General features: G+C 41.7%; 1 protein-coding gene across 1 annotated transcript; it reads left to right on the plus strand.

The window, feature by feature from the left end:
- Positions 1-979: 979 nt before the first annotated feature.
- Positions 980-19,392, plus strand: prickle2b (prickle homolog 2b). The gene is made up of 8 exons (XM_079579247.1): positions 980-1,139; positions 5,314-5,497; positions 13,484-13,597; positions 14,112-14,249; positions 15,139-15,342; positions 16,111-16,297; positions 17,109-17,945; positions 18,053-19,392. Exons 2-8 carry the CDS (start codon positions 5,366-5,368, stop codon positions 18,976-18,978), a joined length of 2,538 nt encoding a protein of 845 aa, XP_079435373.1. The 5' UTR covers positions 980-1,139; positions 5,314-5,365; the 3' UTR covers positions 18,979-19,392.
- Positions 19,393-20,181: the final 789 nt, after the last annotated feature.

The following is a 20,181-nucleotide window of genomic DNA, read 5'->3' on the forward strand; positions in this document are numbered from 1 at the left end:
CTCTTATGATTTTATATTCGATTGGTTTGCTAATTTTTGTTTATGTTAAACAGCATCGTTTTGTTTGCAAGCCCTCTTGCTCTCTCTCTGGCCAGTTGCATTCAGGGAAGTGCGCCTATTGTAATGCAAATGCCGGCGGGACACCAGTCACCCATGCCGCTAATTATACTGTTGGGACGCAGACTCACAAACCTCACGGTAAGTTTAGCAACGGACGGACTGAGAATATCCCAAGAAGAGAGAGAGCGAGGGGGGAGAGAGAGAGAGAAAGGGAGAGGGGGTAAATAACAGGAAGTAAGGAAGCAGCCCTTCAGATTAAAGAATACAATCCTACCAATATCCTATAGTGCGGTTGTTTTTCATGTGTTAGTGCTGGAGTTGGCCCATCTTTTGTAAAATTATGTTGAAATAATTATTCACAAGCAACATTAAGGGAGATTCAAGAGTGTTGTCAGAATTGTAGGACACATTGCATGTCCATGTGAATGTTTGTGTCGCTCCCAATATGATATAAAGAAAATAGGTTTGTAACTACGCGCGAGTCCCGTTCTCTCAACTTGCCCTTTCTGTTTGTTTCGCTGCGCTGTTGTTTTCTGTTGAAGGCGTTGAACGGAAGTGGAAAGTCGATTCCTCTCTGCGCTTGGCTGTGGGGAATGGTTAAATTACCTTTTCAGTGACTCTCGGCCATGGATCTCGGCAGCGAGCGCAGTAGCCTCTCTATCAGCCTCGGTTTTTGCGCATCCATGACTTCACGGATTTACTTTTTATCACAGCTCTTAAAGGAGAGCAGCTACTGTGGGAATTACATTTGATGTTTTTTTTCATGTGTTTGGAACAAGTAGCCTACTTTGGGGAAAGCGTTACTTCTAAATCGCACTTTGGGTTGGCCGCTCGTCTTCGCTTTCTCCTCGCACGCAGAACTCCGGAGTATGTTTGCGGAGTGCAGGGGGGCGGACAACATCGACTTTTAACGGAGGAGGTTGCTTTTTTACCTGAGAGCTGGTTGCACTCGTGGCAAAGATGTGTGCTTTAAAGTTCTTCAACAAATAGTGCTATGAAGAGGACTTTCTACCAACGCTTCGACACCACGTCTAACGCAGTGGTCAGGACTATGGCTGCTGTCCGCTGCTCATAAGAAGGTACGCTAAGATTACGATCGCTGACTTGATTTTAGGCATAGTCTGTTTAAACAAACACCGTCTTTTGCTCTGCTCAAAAATGATTTGCATTGTTAGAACTATACTCGCAAGTTAAAAGTCTCGGGGTCTGTGCCGCTCGTGACCTCAAGACGCGTAAACAGGGCGTCTGGACTGAGGCCATATTTAACCACCCGTGTGTTTGGATCTAACACTACGGTGTGGTTTATGGTTGTAGATGTCCCAGTGTGTACGTGGTCTGCTGCGTCAACCCCCACCCACCCCCTGGAGCGCTCTGCCCTCACTGCGCTTTCCACAAAGCTGCGCTGTCGAGTAACAACTTACAATTTCACCTGTCCATCCTGTTAGTGTTTGGCCATTGCGCATCGCCGAAGCCTGCAACTTGTAACAGATCAACTTGTCACTATTGTTGCATTATTACTGAAACTAATAACCTTAAGGACTTACACTTCTTGAGCCACTTTGGGACTTTGAATTGTCCCAGCATAACATGTCCCCCACAGGCTGCAGCTGGTTGTGGTCAAACCAGGATGAGGGCCCTGTTCAAATATCTCTGCAGCCCCTTAAGTCATTTAAAATCTGCCAGCTGCTGAAATCTCAAATGAGAGCGGAGCCAGTTTATTTATGTTCATAGACATCACTTTTGTCAAACTATAAGGCATTCAGATTTGTCCAAGTAGTAGTCCAAAAAGTGTGGACCATGCCTTCAATGTCTGTTCCTATCCAATGCACCAGTGCTTTATGGAACAAGTCAACTCTGTATGAATAAGTAATATGAACCGGACTTGAGTATAGAGTGGCTGCAGTTGGAACGTGCCCCAGTTTGATGTTGCACACATATCTTCATGGTTTGCACTTTCTCTCTTGAGTTCACTGCACTTTGCACGTGGGAGACCATAAAACGGAAAGTGCAGCAAATTGAGAATCGCTGTCCACAGGAAACACTTGCGGTCATTTTGCTTTACGGCGATGATTATGAAAACGGTACATTATTTAATGCATTTTATGGCTTTCTGTAAGTTGTTCTGACAGATGTGTGAGTCACCTTTGCGTGTCCTCAGAGTATATTGCATCTGGTTGCTAAATGCCAGCTCATGGAAAATCTCTGTGGGGCCTGACTCTTGTAAAAAGCGTCCCTCCAAGTCATAGAAATAAAGTCGGCCCCAGAAAGTGCAGGACAGACATGAACACAACTCCAGGTGTGTTTTAATGAGAAAACACGGAAAGCTTTCACCATTTGCAGAGTGGCCTGTATTCAAATTGTTTACCAGAATAGAGACAGAATGAGTTTGTGCATACTCTTTTTGCTCTTTGGTCATATTTTGGCCTGATCTCAGAAGCTGAGCAGACGAGGGCCTGTTTAGTACCTGGATTGGTGACTGTGTATAGGGCTTGACATTTAAGCAACATCACAGTCTCAATTATGGTCATGGGGCCTCTCTATTTTCAGATTTGGAAAAGTAAAAGCAGAGGTTTATCTTGTCTACGTCCATAAGTCATAATAGTAAAGATATACTGTATTTTAATATGAAATATAAAATCAAATCAATCATCATTTTGTGAGGCGCTTTGGCCTTGGGGTGGTTTGTGTGAAAATCGCTATACAAATTAGATTCCCTTCCCTAATTCTGCCTGACAAAATCCACACTGTAGTGATTTATACGGAAGGTATTGAAAAATACATATAATACTTTACTTTTGCATTAGTTGAGTACATTTCTTGCAATGCATTGTTGGTCTCTAACAACTCAAAGCAAACTAGTTAGATATTAGATGCAAGTTAGTTTCCTTGGATACAGTGCTTGCACACAAGAGTAGCCAGTGATAATTAACCTGATATGGTGAATGATTTCCCACTGACATCATGGAGCTACAAAAGTAACTGCCCCCCCAAGTAATTGACCAATAGGGAGGCAGCCTTTACAACCCCCCGGGGACTGAAAGGAAGAATCCGAGGTGAAAGCAGTTCTTTTTATGTCGTTTATGAGGTGCTTTTAGTGGAGTTAACTTGGGTTACAGGAGTTCCCTAAATCTCGCCCTAATTGAAATCACGGTGATTAGAAGAGGATTAAAGCTCTGTAGAGGGGAAGCCCCAAGCATGGCACAAATAGGTGATAGATAGATAGATAGATAGATAGATAGATAGATAGATAGATAGATAGATAGATAGATAGATAGATAGATAGATAGATAGATAGATAGATAGATAGATAGATAGATAGATAGATAGATAGATACTACCACCAATAACTTTAAAATCTCTATTGATGTCGAAGAGCTGGCACTTCAAGCTGTTACTCTCCCTCATACTTTCCCTCCATCGCCCTCTTCCTTCTGAGCAACATCGCTGCCTCATTTGTCGCTTCCATTCAACTCCACGTCAATAATATCTGACCTCGTCCCATGTAATATTTATGTGAGGCGGTGAGTGTGAAGCAGCCCGCTCTTTCATGAGCTGCAGCGGAGTGCATACGGTGAGATGGACGCTGACAGTTCATGAATATTCAGTTCCATTGGTGACTGAGCTGCAGTGTAGCTTGAGCAGCTTCAGTTGGTCGAACATCTGCAGTGTCCACGCTATCCACACTCCAGCTTCAGTCCATCCGTGAGCCGGCAGTGGTCCCATCATGCTTGGCCTTCATTCACTATATGCTAAATAAAACATGAAGAAAAAAAACTTAGAACACAAACCACAGTTAAAGCTTGAAATCAGTCTAAGTCTGGATTGTCAGTGAAAAGCCAGATAGCTGTATGTGCTTTGTTAAACGGGACATTAAAATGTTGTGCTTGTGAAAATGTGGATTTTATGAAGTCATAGCAGAATGAACAGTGCAATTCTTAGCACAGTACTTGCATTGCATATTTATTCTTCTAAGAGTAAGACACAAGAAAAGGGCAACTACTGTGAATATTTCCCTTTATTATAGCTGTAATAATAATAACACACATTGAGGTCACTGTCCTTACAATTACATGGAAAAGTCTGCTCAAATTATTATTATGATTTATATGAGTATTTATGTATGAAGATAATATTGTCAATATTGTTAATTCCTTGAATCAGACCCAAAGAGCTTCCCAGCCAACTCTCCATACGGGGTTCTTGTCATGACAGATCCCAGGCCAAGCGCTGTCCAACAGTGTCCAAAGCTCCTGTGTGAGTCTGTCAGACAGGCCGGCGTCCGTCTGCAGCCTAATGGGATTTGCGTGTGCTCCGTCTGCCCCAGGGTTTGCAGGGGTTAGTGCGATCGACCCCCTGACCACCCACACCTTCTGCTTTAACTCCGTATAATCACATTTTTCAACAATGTAGGGGAAATATGTATATATTTTTCTTACAGTACAATAGTTTGGATGTGCGTCTTTGATTCGTTGCTTCGTAGTATTAACTATGGAACGCAGTGGTGGTCAGTAAATTTACTGAAGTACTGTACTTTACTAGAGTTTTTGAAGATCTGTACTTAGTAGTGTTTTGGTTGAGAACTTATTACTTTTACTCCACTACCTACCTGTGTTTTGATTATTTTAACAGCCTTAAAATGCATACTCCAGAACGATAGGTGGTGATATGCAGATGTACTGTCAATGTCATTGACTCGAGACAAGAGATTGTTTTGCTGTGAATTCAGACTCAACTTTTGTGTAATTTTGAAGTTTCAGAATAATTATTCATACCACTTTTAACTGATTTGTACTTTCTACTTTGAATTATCTATAGCAAATACTTCAGTACTGTAACTTGAATAAAAGATTTGACTGAGCAACCTTAACCTTTATTGGAGTAATATTTGACCAATCGTATCTGTACTTTTAATCACGTAGTAAATTTAAGTACTCTGACCACCACTGCAACAATTCTCAATGGTGGGTGTTTGAACTGAGCGTTCGTCTCTGGATCTAAAGAGCCAGGTTTTCTGTGGGCACAAAGCAATACTGGTGGGTCACTGAACTGTCAACACAGATGGACATTCCTGCTTTCTGAAGTGTGTGTCTGTGAATTTACTGTCACTTGCTTCCTAGTTTATGTGCATACTATCTTCATTACAGTATGTTTTTTTTCTGTGAATAACGATAGATTCACACAAGCTCCCCATGTAACTTTTTACTCATAATGAATAGTTTGATTCCTCTAACTGTGTATCTAATGTCTCATCAGGAAGATCTGTCTGCACTGCAAGTGTCGCTGTGAGGACCATGCAGTGACCGCCATGCCAGTGGAGATGGAGAAGACGGTCACAAAGCTGATGTACGACTTCCAGAGGAACTCTACCTCGGACGATGACTCGGGGTGTGCCCTGGAGGAGTACGCCTGGGTCCCACCAGGACTCAAACCGGAGCAGGTACGGGCTTGTTCCTCCTACACTACACTGCACTGAATGTTTACCTTTAGAAAGTCATTCCTGTGAGTGAGAGGCATTAGTCATACTAGTGTTTGAGTGTGGTTATCTTGTGCCACGTGCTGAAGTTAAAGCTTTTCTTTTTCATTAGCTTTATGTACTCTTTCTATGTGTGTTTAGAAAGTAGTAGCAAGACCAGAGTTTGTTGCCCTGCCAAGTGTCTTACAAATGGATCCGATGACAATGGTCCTACTTGAGTTCACGTTACACAGCAATCTCTATTGTTATCTTTTGCTTCAGTTTCGTGCAGACTGCTTTGTGACTGTGGCCATGCTAGCAGTTACAATGTAATGTAATAATGTGCTCAATGGATATAGTAGTGCCACTGAAGTGCCACTTGTAGCTGTGTACAGTCGAGTTGTTGAGTTTAGCATCTATTTTACAGACTGACAGAGGCCTGGAGTCATGGCCTTGAGGTTTTTTATCGTCACTATGTGGTACAGACTCCAGCAGCAAAGCTTGAAGAATGCACTGCCCTAAAAAGAATGCCCCACAGGTTTGATAAATACATGTTTGCCACAGTAATTTTAAACTGAACCTGGGTTTTAAGGAAAATAAAATATGTAATAACATTGTTTTGCAGCATCAGGGCATATATATAATATTTAAGTGAATTGGATGTGTTATTACTCAGTCTAGACACGGATATGTGCCTATATCGTCCAGAAGCTCTGTCATGAATATGGTTCCAGAGGCAGAGTGCTTTGTATAGCAACATGTTTCTGTAGAAAGTATTGCAATATTCAAGACCATTTTGCCACAGATACAGTATCCATAATTGCAGCATAGTTTTCCGGTAATGCTTTTTCTCCATTTCAATTTAGTCTATCTGTAGAGAATTATTATTTTATTTTTATTTTTTCAAGTTATAATTTTTTGTGTCAAACTCTTTTGTGCATAAACTGCAAGTAAGTTGACAATAATAATAAACACAGTGTGACAAGTCTTTGACAATGTTCATGATTTAATCCTCCACTGCTCGTACAGCTGGGAGTTCACTGAGTGGCTAAAAAACAAAAAGTTATGGCAATAAATGTACATTCAATAATAATTAAGCCCCCAAAAATGATGTTCATTTTTTATGTATTGAACAAATTATCAATCAGCTCTTTTTGAAAATTCCGATATCACACTGGGTAGATATACATACAGTAGATGTCTCAATTCTGTGTTTGGAATTGATGTACCATTTAGTTTCGAAGATATTTATTTAGGCAACGGAGAAGTGATAAGAAACTGCTCCAGGCACTTGGTGGCAAGGAAAAAAAATATTACTAAAAGATGGCTAACTTCAATTCAACCTTCCCTGAATGGTTGGATTGATGTAGTTTTTGAAATCTTCTAAATGGAAAAACAAACCTAAACTCTGAATATTTTATTCTATTTGGACTAAATGCATCAGTTACATTACCCCATTAAGGCCAGATTTCTCTAATAGGCCTCAACCAAAAAGCTTCTCTAAAAATGTTTTTTTTTTTTATGTTTTACTTTTTTACTTTTCCCCTCACTGTACACTCCCCATTATTGTACGTTCTTTTCTTGTTTTTGTTCCATTTGTTTGGCCGGCTGTCATTTTTTTATTTTTTCTGTATGGGTCAATGAGTATTCTGTTAAGGAATTGTTGTAGAAATGCTATTGCAAGGGGTGATGGATGAATGATGAAAAAGCCTGCACACTGACATTCTACAAAGACTGCATTTATTGAGACAACGTTTTCGATCCGAATGGATCTTCCTCAGGTCATACTTCAAAGGAGTATGACACTCCTATATATAACTTCTAAACACTGATAGGTCGGCTCATCCACCAGTGAGCAGGAGGAGTCATACACACACATTAATACAAGTGAAACTCGGAAAAGTAGAATATCATAAAAAGTGCATTCCTTTCTGCAATTCAACTTAAACTGTGAAACTAATATATGATATAGACTCATTACATGCAAAGTGAGATATGTATAGCCTTTATTTATTATAATTTAGATTTTTTTTGGCTCAGCTTGTTAAAAAACCCAAATTAAAAAGGACTGTAAGCCACAACCTGACTTTATGGCTTAAAGTCCATTTTAATTTGGGTTTTTTAACCCAATTTTAACAAGAGAAGTTTGAAAAATCAAGAATCAGCAACTAATCAGACCCTGAAACAGACTAAAATGTCCAAAATATCAACATAGCAACTACAGTATAATGAGAGGCCTTTCTCCTGAACTAGGTTGTTACCTACATCAGATGAGGGATTTTGTAATATGGTTTATTTTTTTCTATATGGATATACATCACCTAATATTACGATATTTTGTTGCGATATATTGTGCAGCCTAGGTCTGTGGATAGGACTACTGAGCCTGTTCAAGTTATCTTTCTGGAATTCCTAAAATACATGGAAACTATCTTGGCCATAGACAGTCAAAGATTATCTGAACAAATGCAATCTGTTGAGGAAATGTCAGCTGCAGCCTGGTCAATACAGCGTTGGCATCCACAGCTCCGAGAGTGAACACGGCTATTTGTCTTGTGTGTCAGGGTCACACTTATGACCCCAAAGACAATTAGCCTGTCGGCCACTGAAGAGATGACCTCTAAAGCGCAGGGTCATAGTGATAAATGGTGCACCGTGAGAGCATTAAAAATAACCTTGTCTGTATTTGGTCTTGATACACTACAGCTTATAAACAGGGGACTTTCAGAAGGACAATTTAGGGTTCACCTGGTTCTTAGCGCGAGCAGTTTCTGTGCGTGAGCCAGGAGAACAGTTTATGTGGACCTCCTCACGGCAACGCCTCCGTAGAGAACAGTACAGAGATTCCAAACACGCAGCTAATCTCAGGGATCTAAACAGAAGGATACGGTTTCTGCATAGGAAGTCCAAGCTACCTGTGTGCTTCCTCTAGTCAGCGGCACACAACCACCAGCTCGCACTCCTCATGTTTATTTAACTGTGATGAAGCAGGAGCAGAAGTGAAGTGCACTGTATGTAAAATGCACAGTGTAATATTGGCTGCCGTAAAGTTTACTTTGCGTTAAAACAAAGCATTCCTTTCTTACTATGCCATGCCATGTGACTCACTGTCTCTGATTAACAAAAGATTTTCAGTGCTGCACTAGAAAAAGGAAGATTACTAAGTCTCCAGAATAGAAATGTAGAATCTATAGGCCATCAGATAAGGTCAAATGCATTAAGATCAGTACATTTGAATAAGAAGACTGCAATAACATGCCCAATCTCGTTGTTATATTATACATATAGATATTATGAAAAAGTAACTGTTAGTCACTCAATAAAGTCATTTAAACCTAATTACCAGTTTTGCTATTGTAATCCTTTACATTACGGTGTAATTTAAAAGTAATCTAATTACAGTAGTAGATTACTTACTGTATCCCTTACTGCCCGACAGTCACATGCGCAATGGGTTAATCTAGGTACTCCTGACGTTGCAGAAGATCTAGAGATGTGTAGGGCTGGGTTCCATTAAACGATACCCATATAAAAAAAAATAAAGTTTAGGCACAACCGGTATTGAAAAAAACAGGAAAGCAAGCAAAAAAAAAACTCAGATATCTTTAGATCCAAGGTATGATGCTGTTGGTCCAGGGACAGCATTACAGGAAGTGACTTGGTTGTTTCAGCTCAAATAAATGCTTTACCCCCCCATTTTTTATTTATTTTTTATTTATTTATTTTTATTATTTTTTTTTACAATTTTTGCCTAATGTTTACCCCATTTTTCCCATTTTTATACACTTTTTTCCTCGTATTTTTTCCCCAAAAAATATTGTTTGCCCATTTTTTGCCCTAATTTTTTTCATTTTCTAACTAATATTTTCTCTATTTCCCCGATTTTCTTAACCCAATTTATTCCCATTTTCTCCCCATTTAATTTTATTTTTTTAACCTTTTTTTTGCACAATAGAGGAACACAGTGTTTCCTTATTTTTGCCTAAGTTCCTCCCAATTTTCCCCCAATTTACTCCCCATTTTTCACACATTTCTTGACATTGGAGAAGAACCTGATATTGTAAATATGCAGTTCTGTTTTCTGGTTCTAGGTGACAAACGTTTTCGTATAGGTATTGAAGAAAGTATTGTTCAGGTATCGGTATTGAAAACCAAGTATCGTAAAAGTACTGGTATTGAACAGAATGTAGCGGTACCCAGCCCTATAGATGTGTCACTGCGCTCCCCCACTGCTCCTCCTGACAGCATTAAAGGTCGGGCTGGATGCAGGACACATTTCCCACGGGGCCAATGAAACTATACCTAATATCAAATGAACAGCTTCAGATCTCTTCTGTTCAGTAACACCACACTCCAGCAGTGTATTAGTGATAGCGCCTGTTGGACCAGTGTTTTGTCGGTGCCTCCACCTCTAACCACCGTCAAGTGGCCAGTTGAGAGACTGTAAAAGTGCCGGTGTCGGGAGCCTTTTTTTTCCTCCTGCGGCCATTAGCAGCAATAGAAAGCAGCTGTGAGGAGCGATCACTGCTGTCACCGAGGAGCACAGAGCTGCTATTTTCTTTAGTCCCTAAAAACACTCCTTTGAGCACACTTTGGGATTCAGCGCAGTCCTTAGTTTAGCCTGTTTTCAATTACAGTTATTATCACAAGCTGCTGCTCCCTGCTGTAACTGTGCCGGCCATAGATCTGCTCCTCGGGGCAGCGTGCCTTTCTCCTCCTCTACACTGGAATCTTGTTGTTCCAAGCGGGTTGTATAATTTATCCCGCTTTTAGGTTGTATGTTTTTATTTGTAAGTTGAGCTATTTTTCCCCCCTAAGTCTTAACGGCACCCGACATTTGGTGATTTAGGTCAGCAAGGGTTCTGATTCTTCCATAACTTCATCATATACCTGTACAGTATTATACACACATTTTACAGTTGCCTTCTCCACACAATAAAGGACCATTGAAAAGCAGCACAACACCATTGTATCTTTCATGGAGCCTGTCATCAGTTTGGACCTGTATCGATATTGGTTTTGTTTTGCGTTTGTCGAGATTCACGGCACAAAGGAAACGATGCCAAATTCACACAGTTATCCATACACGCCACAATATGTGATGGTTTATTTGATAGTGAATCAGTTATGCTTTGGGTCTCTTTAAGGAGTAGTGCAGTGTTGGATTTAGCATTAGTTGTGTTTGGGTTATTTTAAAACTGTTCCAGACTGTTGTGCACCTGCTTGGCTTAATCTGTTTGCATGACCCGGTATGTGCTGCCAAGGGCACAGCTGAAGGATCCACTGTACCATTCATTAGATAGGACTTTCTCAGTGATCACTCAATTGCTCTCCCTATTATGAGCAATGTAGCTTTAGGACACACCTTCAGACGCTCATGACAACGTCAAAACACAGTGTTCCTCCCAGGGTCATTTATAAGGCGAACATTATTTGTGACCCACCAGTTGAGAAGTGCTTTATCCTCTCAATGTAGTTAGAGACAGTGGCACAGCCATTACCTCAGCAAGATTTTGTTCTGGTTCATTTCCCGTGTTGAAAAGGGCCTTTCTGTGTCAAGTTCTCCCTGTGTCTGGATGGGTTTCCTCTGGGTGTTCTGGTTTCCACAATCAACCCGACATGCACGGTAGGCCTAAGCCAAAGCTATCAGCTGGGCACTCCTGACCATGAGTCTGGCTTAAGATCTGGAGATGAGTCCCCAGGCACTGCTCCTGACGGGGCGCTCTGAGGCACTGGTTGAAGAATGGGTCAAATATGCTCCATCACACCTTAATACCATACCATGCCATACCATACCATACCATACCATACCAACTTTATATGTTAAGCACTTCAAGAACTGTACAACTGTACAGTTCTTGAAGTGCTTAAAATAAAGTGCCGCACACAGAAACAGATACTTTCTGTAGCAGCTAGTGCCACATTGCCAACTGCTGTTTTTGCTGTTTTTGTCTGTGAGTGTTTTTATTATGTATTATTGAGACTTTGAGAGCCAAACACGTTTCATTATGCGTGTGTATAATGACAAATAAAGCATTCTATTCTATTCTATTCTATTCTATTCTATTCTATTCTATTCTATTCTATTCTATTCTATTCTATAGCACAGGCAAATTTAGTTATTATTATTTATTCAAAATACTATTTATTAAATACAAATACAATTTAAATTGTATATTGCATTCAACATGCCTAACACAGGCTATTGACATTAAATAATACAATATATATTAAATGAAATAAATAAAGCAATATTTTTCAAAAAATACAGGTGAAACTCGGAAAATTTGAATATCATTAAAAAGTACATTCATTTCTGTTACAGTAGTTTCACAGTTTAAACTGAATATGACATAGACTCACTGCATGCAAAGTGCTATATGTATATCCTTTATTTGTTTTAATTTGGATTATTATGGCTCAGCTTGTAAAAGCCCCAATTCAAAATATTTTGAAAAAAGCCATAATCATCAAAAATGATAACAAATACAGGCTTGACATATGCCACTTTGCATGTAATGAGTCTACATCATATATTAGTTTCACATTTTAAGTTGAATTACAGAAATAAATGAACTTATTTCAATCAATTCTCAATTCTAATTTTCCGAGTTTAACCTGTACATAATAATCATTGTAATAATGAAATAAGGAAACCCCATCCCAGCTGTATTATATCGAATCTGCCCGACTCCAGTCCTATCCAGAGTCCCATTCTTAATGGTTCTGACCTCTATCCCCTCCATCACTCGTACAGTGTGTCACCGTGTCAGAGACGGTTCTCATAAATAATGCATGCGACTCATATTGTCACTTCATCTGATCTAGAGGATTCCCCAGCCGTTCGGCCTGTCAGATTAGCATTAATCTTCCGTCCACATGCTTCTTATATTCTTGCCCTTACATTAATGTCCACATGCTTTGTCTGTGCGTGTAAGTATGTGACAGGTCGGTGTAAGCCCGCACAGTGAGCCCAGAGAGAGGGAGGGTTTCCATTACGCCTCTGCTGTTGAGACACAAATCACTTTTTTATATCTGACACAAGTCTCTGCATCAGCTGGTCACCGCTTGGTTTGATACTCTAATAAGAAATTGTGTTGTATTTGCCTTACATTATTTTCTTCCTCTATGTTTTCTATGTTTATCAATATGCTGTGGGAAAGCTATAAAAGAAAAAAGGTCATCACTGAGATTATAAAACAAAAACTACAACAAAAAAATCGACTGGTGGAGTGTAAATAAAAATCATTGCCGTATAATCTGTTAAAAGGGTGTAAAGTAATATTTCTGCTTTTGTAGTTCATTGTCTGTCAATTCTCTTTGTGAGCGTCACATTAGGACGTTTACACAATATAGTTATCAAGAAAGTACCACAAATATTTACCGTATTTTTTGGAGTATAAGTCGCACCAACCTTGGCAACTACCTGGGCATGGAGGCGTAACTGCACCGTGAAGCCTCTCCCGGCATCACATTGTTCAAGCTCTCATGTTCAAACTCTTTCCTCTAGCTGTGGCCATTGAGCTTTTAGCTCGTGATTAGCGTTTTTGTTTTCTTCATTACAGTAAGAGTATCTCTGCTTTTCGCCAGTCCCGAGCAAGTTTCTCACTTACTCTAAACCTTCTTTCTGATGCTCGATTTTTAAATCTTCAGTGGTACAGTAATAGCAGATACTGATACAAGCCTAGAGCGCCCTCTAGCGGCTGTCAGTGTGAAAATAGCAAACAGGTGAAATTATAAATTTTGATATATAAATCGCACCAGTATAAGTTGCACCCCCAGCTCAACTATGAAAGATAGTGCGACTTATAGTCCGGAAGATACGGTAGATATTATCTAATTACTTGTATTGAGACATCTTGAATAGGTTGGGTGTATACATCTTTTTGTTGTTGTTTCTATCTCTTTCGTGTTAGTTGTTGGAGACCTGTTGCACACCTCACTCTTTACCAATCCGTCTCTTTCTCACAGGTTCACCAGTACTACAGCTCCCTGCCTGAGGACAAGGTGCCCTATGTGAACAGCCCAGGAGAGAAATACCGCATCAAACAGCTGCTCCATCAGTTACCCCCACATGACAATGAGGTGAGCGCCCAAACTGTCCCGCCCCCTCCCGTTACAACCCTATCTCCTTTCCACCCGGTCAGCCCTGGCTCCGGGGCAGCGCAGATAAGAGGAGTGGATAGACCGGACAAGGGGAGTTTTTGTTGGTTGGTTGGTTTGTTTTCTTTTAAAGGCAATATTTTTGAACGATTTATGAAAATCCCCTGGTACACGATGGTTAAACATTTATGATGCAGGCTGAAATTTATGGAGCATTTTCCCAGTCACTGAAAAAAGAGTATGTGAATTTGGCTTCTCTCTGCTGTGTGCAAATGGATAAAACATCAAATCCATGCAAGGCTCAGTGATCTTCAGCCAATTCTGCATTTGTAACTCACAAATGTAGAACATCTTTCGATACAGTGATTCCACATGACTTGCGTGAATGTAATTCCAAGGAAAGTCCTCACCAGCCCAAGCCTCCGTGTTCTAAAGCCACCGTCTTTAACTTACAGAGACATTATTCCAAATTATAAATGGTTTGTTGTGTTTGTAGGTGCGCTACTGCAACAGCCTGGATGATGAGGAGAAGCGGGAGTTGAAGCTCTTCAGTAACCAGCGTAAACGGGAAAACCTAGGCCGCGGCAATGTCAGACCGTTCCCCGTCACCATGAGCGGGGCCATCTGCGAGCAGGTAACACGCCCCTCTATGTGATTTTAGGTCACCTTTTACATTGGGCTGTGGGATATACAGTGATATTTACATTATTGTAACGGTAAATGGTCTTAACTTTTCTACCTTCATTAGGCCCAAAGCGCTTTAAAGCAAAGAACCCATTCACAGTTTCATTCATACACCAATGTGCGCGGACACGGCAAAGACACAACACAAAAATATGTTGGCTTCAGAATCGCTCTTATGACACCTATAAATAAACCTGCACTGAGAGACCTGGTTAAGAATAGAGCAATATTAAACATTCTGTGCAATTACCCTCAGTGGTACACGAGTGCAGACGAAAGGGGATCTCAAAACCTTTCTTCTAAATGTCAATTCTATATCCAGCCTTGTGTCAAAAACCGTACGTGTTGTGGCTAGTGCTTTGAGAGCCGTGGACCACGTTACACACGAGGTGCATTTGTTCTCTGTGAATGTTGTAAATGATAATCATTTTGAGAGTCACCTTGTCGCTCTCACATGTTTGTGAAATATATTTAAATTGGCCGGTAAAATTCCAATATATGCGCTCATTGGATGTTGAATATTACGTTATTAAGGAAAAATTATGTACAACATAACAAAAAACACAGAATATGAACCATATAAGGAATATAAAAGCAAGCAGAGATAATGGTTGACATTATTCTCCAAGCTAAAGTTTGACCTTGTATTATTTAGTTTAATTGCAAAAGTATCTTGGGAGGAGTTGTTAAGTGTGTTTTTATTATTATGAAGTAAAGTATAGCTTAAGGAGAACCCATGGTTCCTGAGCAGGACTCTGTCATGTCTGCATATGGATTAACCTGAATGTTACCAATTCCATGAGTTCAAAACTAAGTTACATCTTGTTCTGTGGTTGCAGTGTGGCGGTCAGATCAGTGGCGGGGATATAGCCGTGTTTGCCTCAAGGACAGGCCACAGCGTATGCTGGCACCCGGCCTGCTTCGTGTGCAGCCTGTGCAATGAGCTCCTGGTGGACCTCATCTACTTCTATCACGAGGGCAAGATCTACTGTGGACGGCACCACGCGGAGAGACTGAAGCCACGCTGCACGGCCTGTGACGAGGTACAACCGCAAACTGCTTATGACAACAGTCATTATAGTAAGGACTTAGACCCTTATCAGGCATCAGTGATTGTTTGCTTGGTAATTTGGGGATCCCGGCCTGGAAAGTTTGGGAACCCATGCTCTCCCACCTACATGAGGCACTCAAAGTGCTTTAGAGCAAGGAACCATTCACCCATTCACACTCTGATTCACACACCAATGTACGCAGACACAGGAGGCAAGGTGGGTGACGTGTCTTGCCCAAGAACACGACGACAGTGTGAACCTGCAGGAAGTGGGATTCGAACCCCCAACCTGCCAATCATGAGATGACAAAAACACAGTCTTCTGACAGAAATCACCTTCGTATCACTGACAACAATCACTTATTTATATGATTGTGGTGAAAATACATTGATAAATAATTGTAAAGGAAAAGGGATTTGTGTGTCTTGCATCTTATGTGCAGAATTTCTCAAATGTCCTTCAAAATTAAACCTGCACACTGTACAGTTTGCAGTATCGCTTTACATCATTTTTGGAATTAACATTTATCCACATAGCTCTATGGACTAGAAGCAAAGACTTTTACAATTTACTGGGTGCCTGGTGCTTAAAAAGACCCTGTGATTTTGCAGCTGTGTAATTAAAAGTAAATCCAGCACTTGAACAACGCCCACTTCCGTCACCACTGGTGAAGGCACTAATCTACAATGGAGAAAGTGGTTAAGGATCCAATGGGGATTAAAGTCTTTGGTAAAAGATACTCTTTCTCTTCTCTCTCAGATCATCTTTGCGGATGAGTGCACAGAGGCAGAGGGCCGTCACTGGCACATGAAGCACTTCTGCTGCTTTGAGTGCGAGACTGTGTTGGGAGGCCAGCGCTACATCATGAAGGAGGGCCGGCCCTACTGCTGCTCCTGCTTCGAGTCGCTCTATGCCGAATACTGCGACTCCTGCGGGGAACACATAGGTATGCATTGCTGAACCACCAACAGGCTGCATTGACATTATTGTTGAATTTGATGGCCTTGCTTTCTGTGGAGGGTACGGGTTTATTTATTGGTCCATTGGCAATTCCCTGTTATTGAAGGAAAAAAGCAGAAAATTCATATCTGTTGAACCTCACTTTTTGGTCGGGATTAGGTCCACGATTTTGTCCTTTCTGACAAAAATCTTGATTGAAAAATGCACCTCAGTGAAAACAAATCACCATCACAATTTGAGATGACAAGAGGACAGGTAGTTGGATATTGGATATCTAACTATCTTAATTCTGATGGATTCTTCTATAGATATTCCCAGCCTGTCCTTTTTCAACTATAGAGGATATGCACATGCCTTATTTTTATTCTAAACAGAACTGTTAACAAATTTCGGTGTCAACAGTATTTCATCACTCTGTGACCCATGGGCTCTATATAATGTTATGATGGTTAATGTAAATGTGAAGACAAGCTATTCTCAATAAATGCTTTACACACTGCCCCCCTTCAGGAGAGTGCTTTTCTAAAACTGTTTGCTTGAGGTGTTCACACAAAAATGTTTGACTATAAACTGACACCATTAGGAAACATACTGGGACCAGATGGCAGTTATTAGCACAAAATCGTTCCCCTCTGTGACCCCTGCCTGTTTTGTGTGTGTACAGAATGCTGCAGAGGCTAATGGCTTGGTGTTGTTTAACAGTCTTTGAGCTCATTTTCACACTATGCCATTTTTTTTATGTAGCTTGTTAGCAATATGTCTGTGTGGCATGTCGTGATACGTGTCATCTCTCGCAGGTATCGACCAAGGCCAGATGACGTATGACGGTCAACACTGGCACGCCACTGAGGGCTGTTTCTGCTGTGCGCGTTGTAAGCGCTCCCTGCTGGGACGGCCCTTCCTGCCCAAACAGGGTCAGATCTTCTGCTCTCGCGCCTGCAGCCTCGGCGATGAGGCTAACGGCTCTGATTCGTCAGACTCGGCTTTCCAAAGCACCCGCTCCACCAGGGAGTCCAGGCGCAGCTCAAAGGCGGGAAAGAGTGGAGGAGGGAGTGGGGGACCGGCTGACAGGTTTTCGGGGGAAGTGGACCCACTGTCTTTGCAAATGGACCTTCTAAGCCTCTCCAGCCAGACGCCCAGTTTGACCCGAGAGCCTCCTGCGTGGAAGAAGCAGGAGCAGGTGTGTAAGGGCTACACCTATGAAGCACAGGCCGAAATGGTCGCAAAGCCCACACCCCTGGAGCTGCTCAGTCAGTGCAATGTCCGGACTACTTATACCAATGCACCAAGCAACCAGGAGCACAGAAGACCACCCCTCTCAGCCATGAAGGGCCACTCTTTAAATGAGGCGTGGTTCCAGGGTCCAGTGGACAACTACTACCCCCCCAAACTCAGGACTCAGAAGAGCTTCACAGAAGTGTCTCAGTGCACACAGCACCACTCTGGCTTCTCTGCCGACAAGCGATCGGTCAGTCTGCATGGCTTCCAGCGGGACAGGGACCAGCCCCAGTCTGCTGCACAAGTGGCCCGCAGCAGGAACCCCATCAACGCACTTACCTTCGCTGAGCACCTCACCCCCCTCGAGCAGACGCCCCGAGGCTCCATGGAGTCCCTGGGCCTCTCCAAAAGCATCAGTGAGTACTTAAGTCATTACATTTACAGTACAATATCATTGAAAGGTTGATGAATTAAATATGCTTGTGAGATCAATAATGGATTATCTTATCTTATCTTATCTTAGGTAACCCAGCTGACGGGGCAGGGAAGCACCAGGAGCAACTCTCTCGTTTCTCGATGCCAGACCTGAGTAAAGACTCAGGAGTGCACTCTGACAAGAGCAACATGAACACACTCAACTCTTCTGTGCAGTTTCGCAGCTCTGACTCTCTGCACAGCCTCACAGCAGGACAGCCCTACCTGGAGATGGAGCCCCCCCACTCTGCATCCTACCAGGCCCAATACTGTGAGGCCCCCATGGCTATGGGACGCAGCATGGCTCATGTTCCTCCTGGCTTCACCTTCCAGGACGAGGACCGGGGCAGTTTGATGAGCAGTGCTAACGCGGCCCATTTGCCCCCCATCTGTGAGCGGAGGGTCAGTGCTATGGACTGTGGCAGGGGGGCTGCATTTCGGATGGATGCTCCTGAGGATGCCCCCCAGAGGCGCAGGCACCATCACCGTCCCCGCCGCTCCAGACGCTCTCGCTCTGAAAACGCCCTCAACTTGGTGTCTGAGCGCAGACCAAGACCTCAGGACAGACCACAGCTGCGTGCACGTGACGATTATGACCGTTTCCCTGCACCGCGTGGTGCCAGAGAGCAGTATGGAGCAGGAGGGGGGAGGCACCAGCCTCCACCCTTCAGACAGTGTCCCAGGACTACTTCTGACCTGTGCCTGCAGAACCCTGGAAACATGCGGCGCTCGGGACTTAACCAGTACACTTGGGACGACCATGACGATGACTGGTGCTCCACGTGCTCTTCTTCCTCAGAGTCGGAGGATGAAGGCTACTTTCTGGGGGAACCTATTCCGAGGCCCGTCCACATGCGTTACCTGAGCAACCAGGAACTTGTGCACAAGTACAACACAGGAGTGGGAGGGGCCAGCCGCAGCGGGCAGTTAAACTCTCGTAGTCGCAGGAAAAGCAAGAACTGCATCATCTCCTAACACTTAAACTGTCAGTATTGTGCGTTGTTGTTTCATTGAATGATAATAAACCAGTGATGGCACCTGTATTCATTTTGATATCCACAGAGCAGTAAACTAACACCAGACGTGGTGTGCAATGTAATCCTAACTTAATTTCTACTGAGCGGTTGTGAAGCTAGAGCAGGATATACTGTACTAATGCCATCTGTTTGCTATGTGTATATAGTAAATATTAATGTCTCTTAAGTTAAAGAAGTCCCTGTAAATATGGTTGTAAATGAGGCCTCACATATTTTTATATTTTGTATGGGTAGAATCAGCATTGTGTCTATGATGTAGTCATAGAAAATATCAGGAAACAATGTATGCATGTTCTATTTGGCTTGTTTTGCATTTGGAATTAAATAACATTTCACAGAATGTGGCAGAGGCTTTTTTTTTTTCGGTCTTTTATTTTCATTAAAAGTAACATTCAACGTTAAAAGAAAAATAAACCCCAATTCCAAATAAGTGTAAATTGTAATAATAATATTTAAAATATATTATTAATAATAATAACAATAATGCATTAGTCTTATATAGCGCTTTTCCAGACGCTTAAAGTCACTTTTACAATTTTGTGCTTTATTCATTCACTCTATTTTAGAATGACTTCTAATCACAAACAAATATGCAGAAAGTTTGGAATAAACATCTATAAAAGAACACCTGTATGTGTTTATTGTTCAATCACCATATATATTGGGGTTGCACATAGTACACTCGGCGAGCCTGTACCGTGTAAGTGTTAAGCCCTGGCACTGTGTAAATTGGATTACCTGTGACGTCCATGTACTCCGGTCAGGATTACTGGTACTTTAATCTCGACTCGAAGACCCATATGGAAAACACAGGTCTGTGAATGCCAGCTCTTTGATTAGCTTTGCTCACGCTCTAATTCTGTTGACATGGTTTGGCACATTCATTGGTTTAGTTCACCTAACCTCAACTTCTGAAGCCAAGGCACAGACTTCATTGTGTTGCATTGTATTTTTAAAAGTTGTGTGTTATTAACAGCTTCAGTTTTTATAACGGGTGGATGAGTGGTAATAGCTGTATTAAAAGTAACACTGCGGAATATTCCTGGTTATATGTTGCTATACGTGATGTCAGTATGGCAACTAAACACATTAAACTCAATACAACAGACATATTGTGAAATGGAAGTGATACCAAACCTGC

This window comes from Gobius niger (assembly GCF_951799975.1).
Source record: "Gobius niger genome assembly, chromosome: 20".
Lineage (NCBI taxonomy): Eukaryota > Metazoa > Chordata > Actinopteri > Gobiiformes > Gobiidae > Gobius > Gobius niger.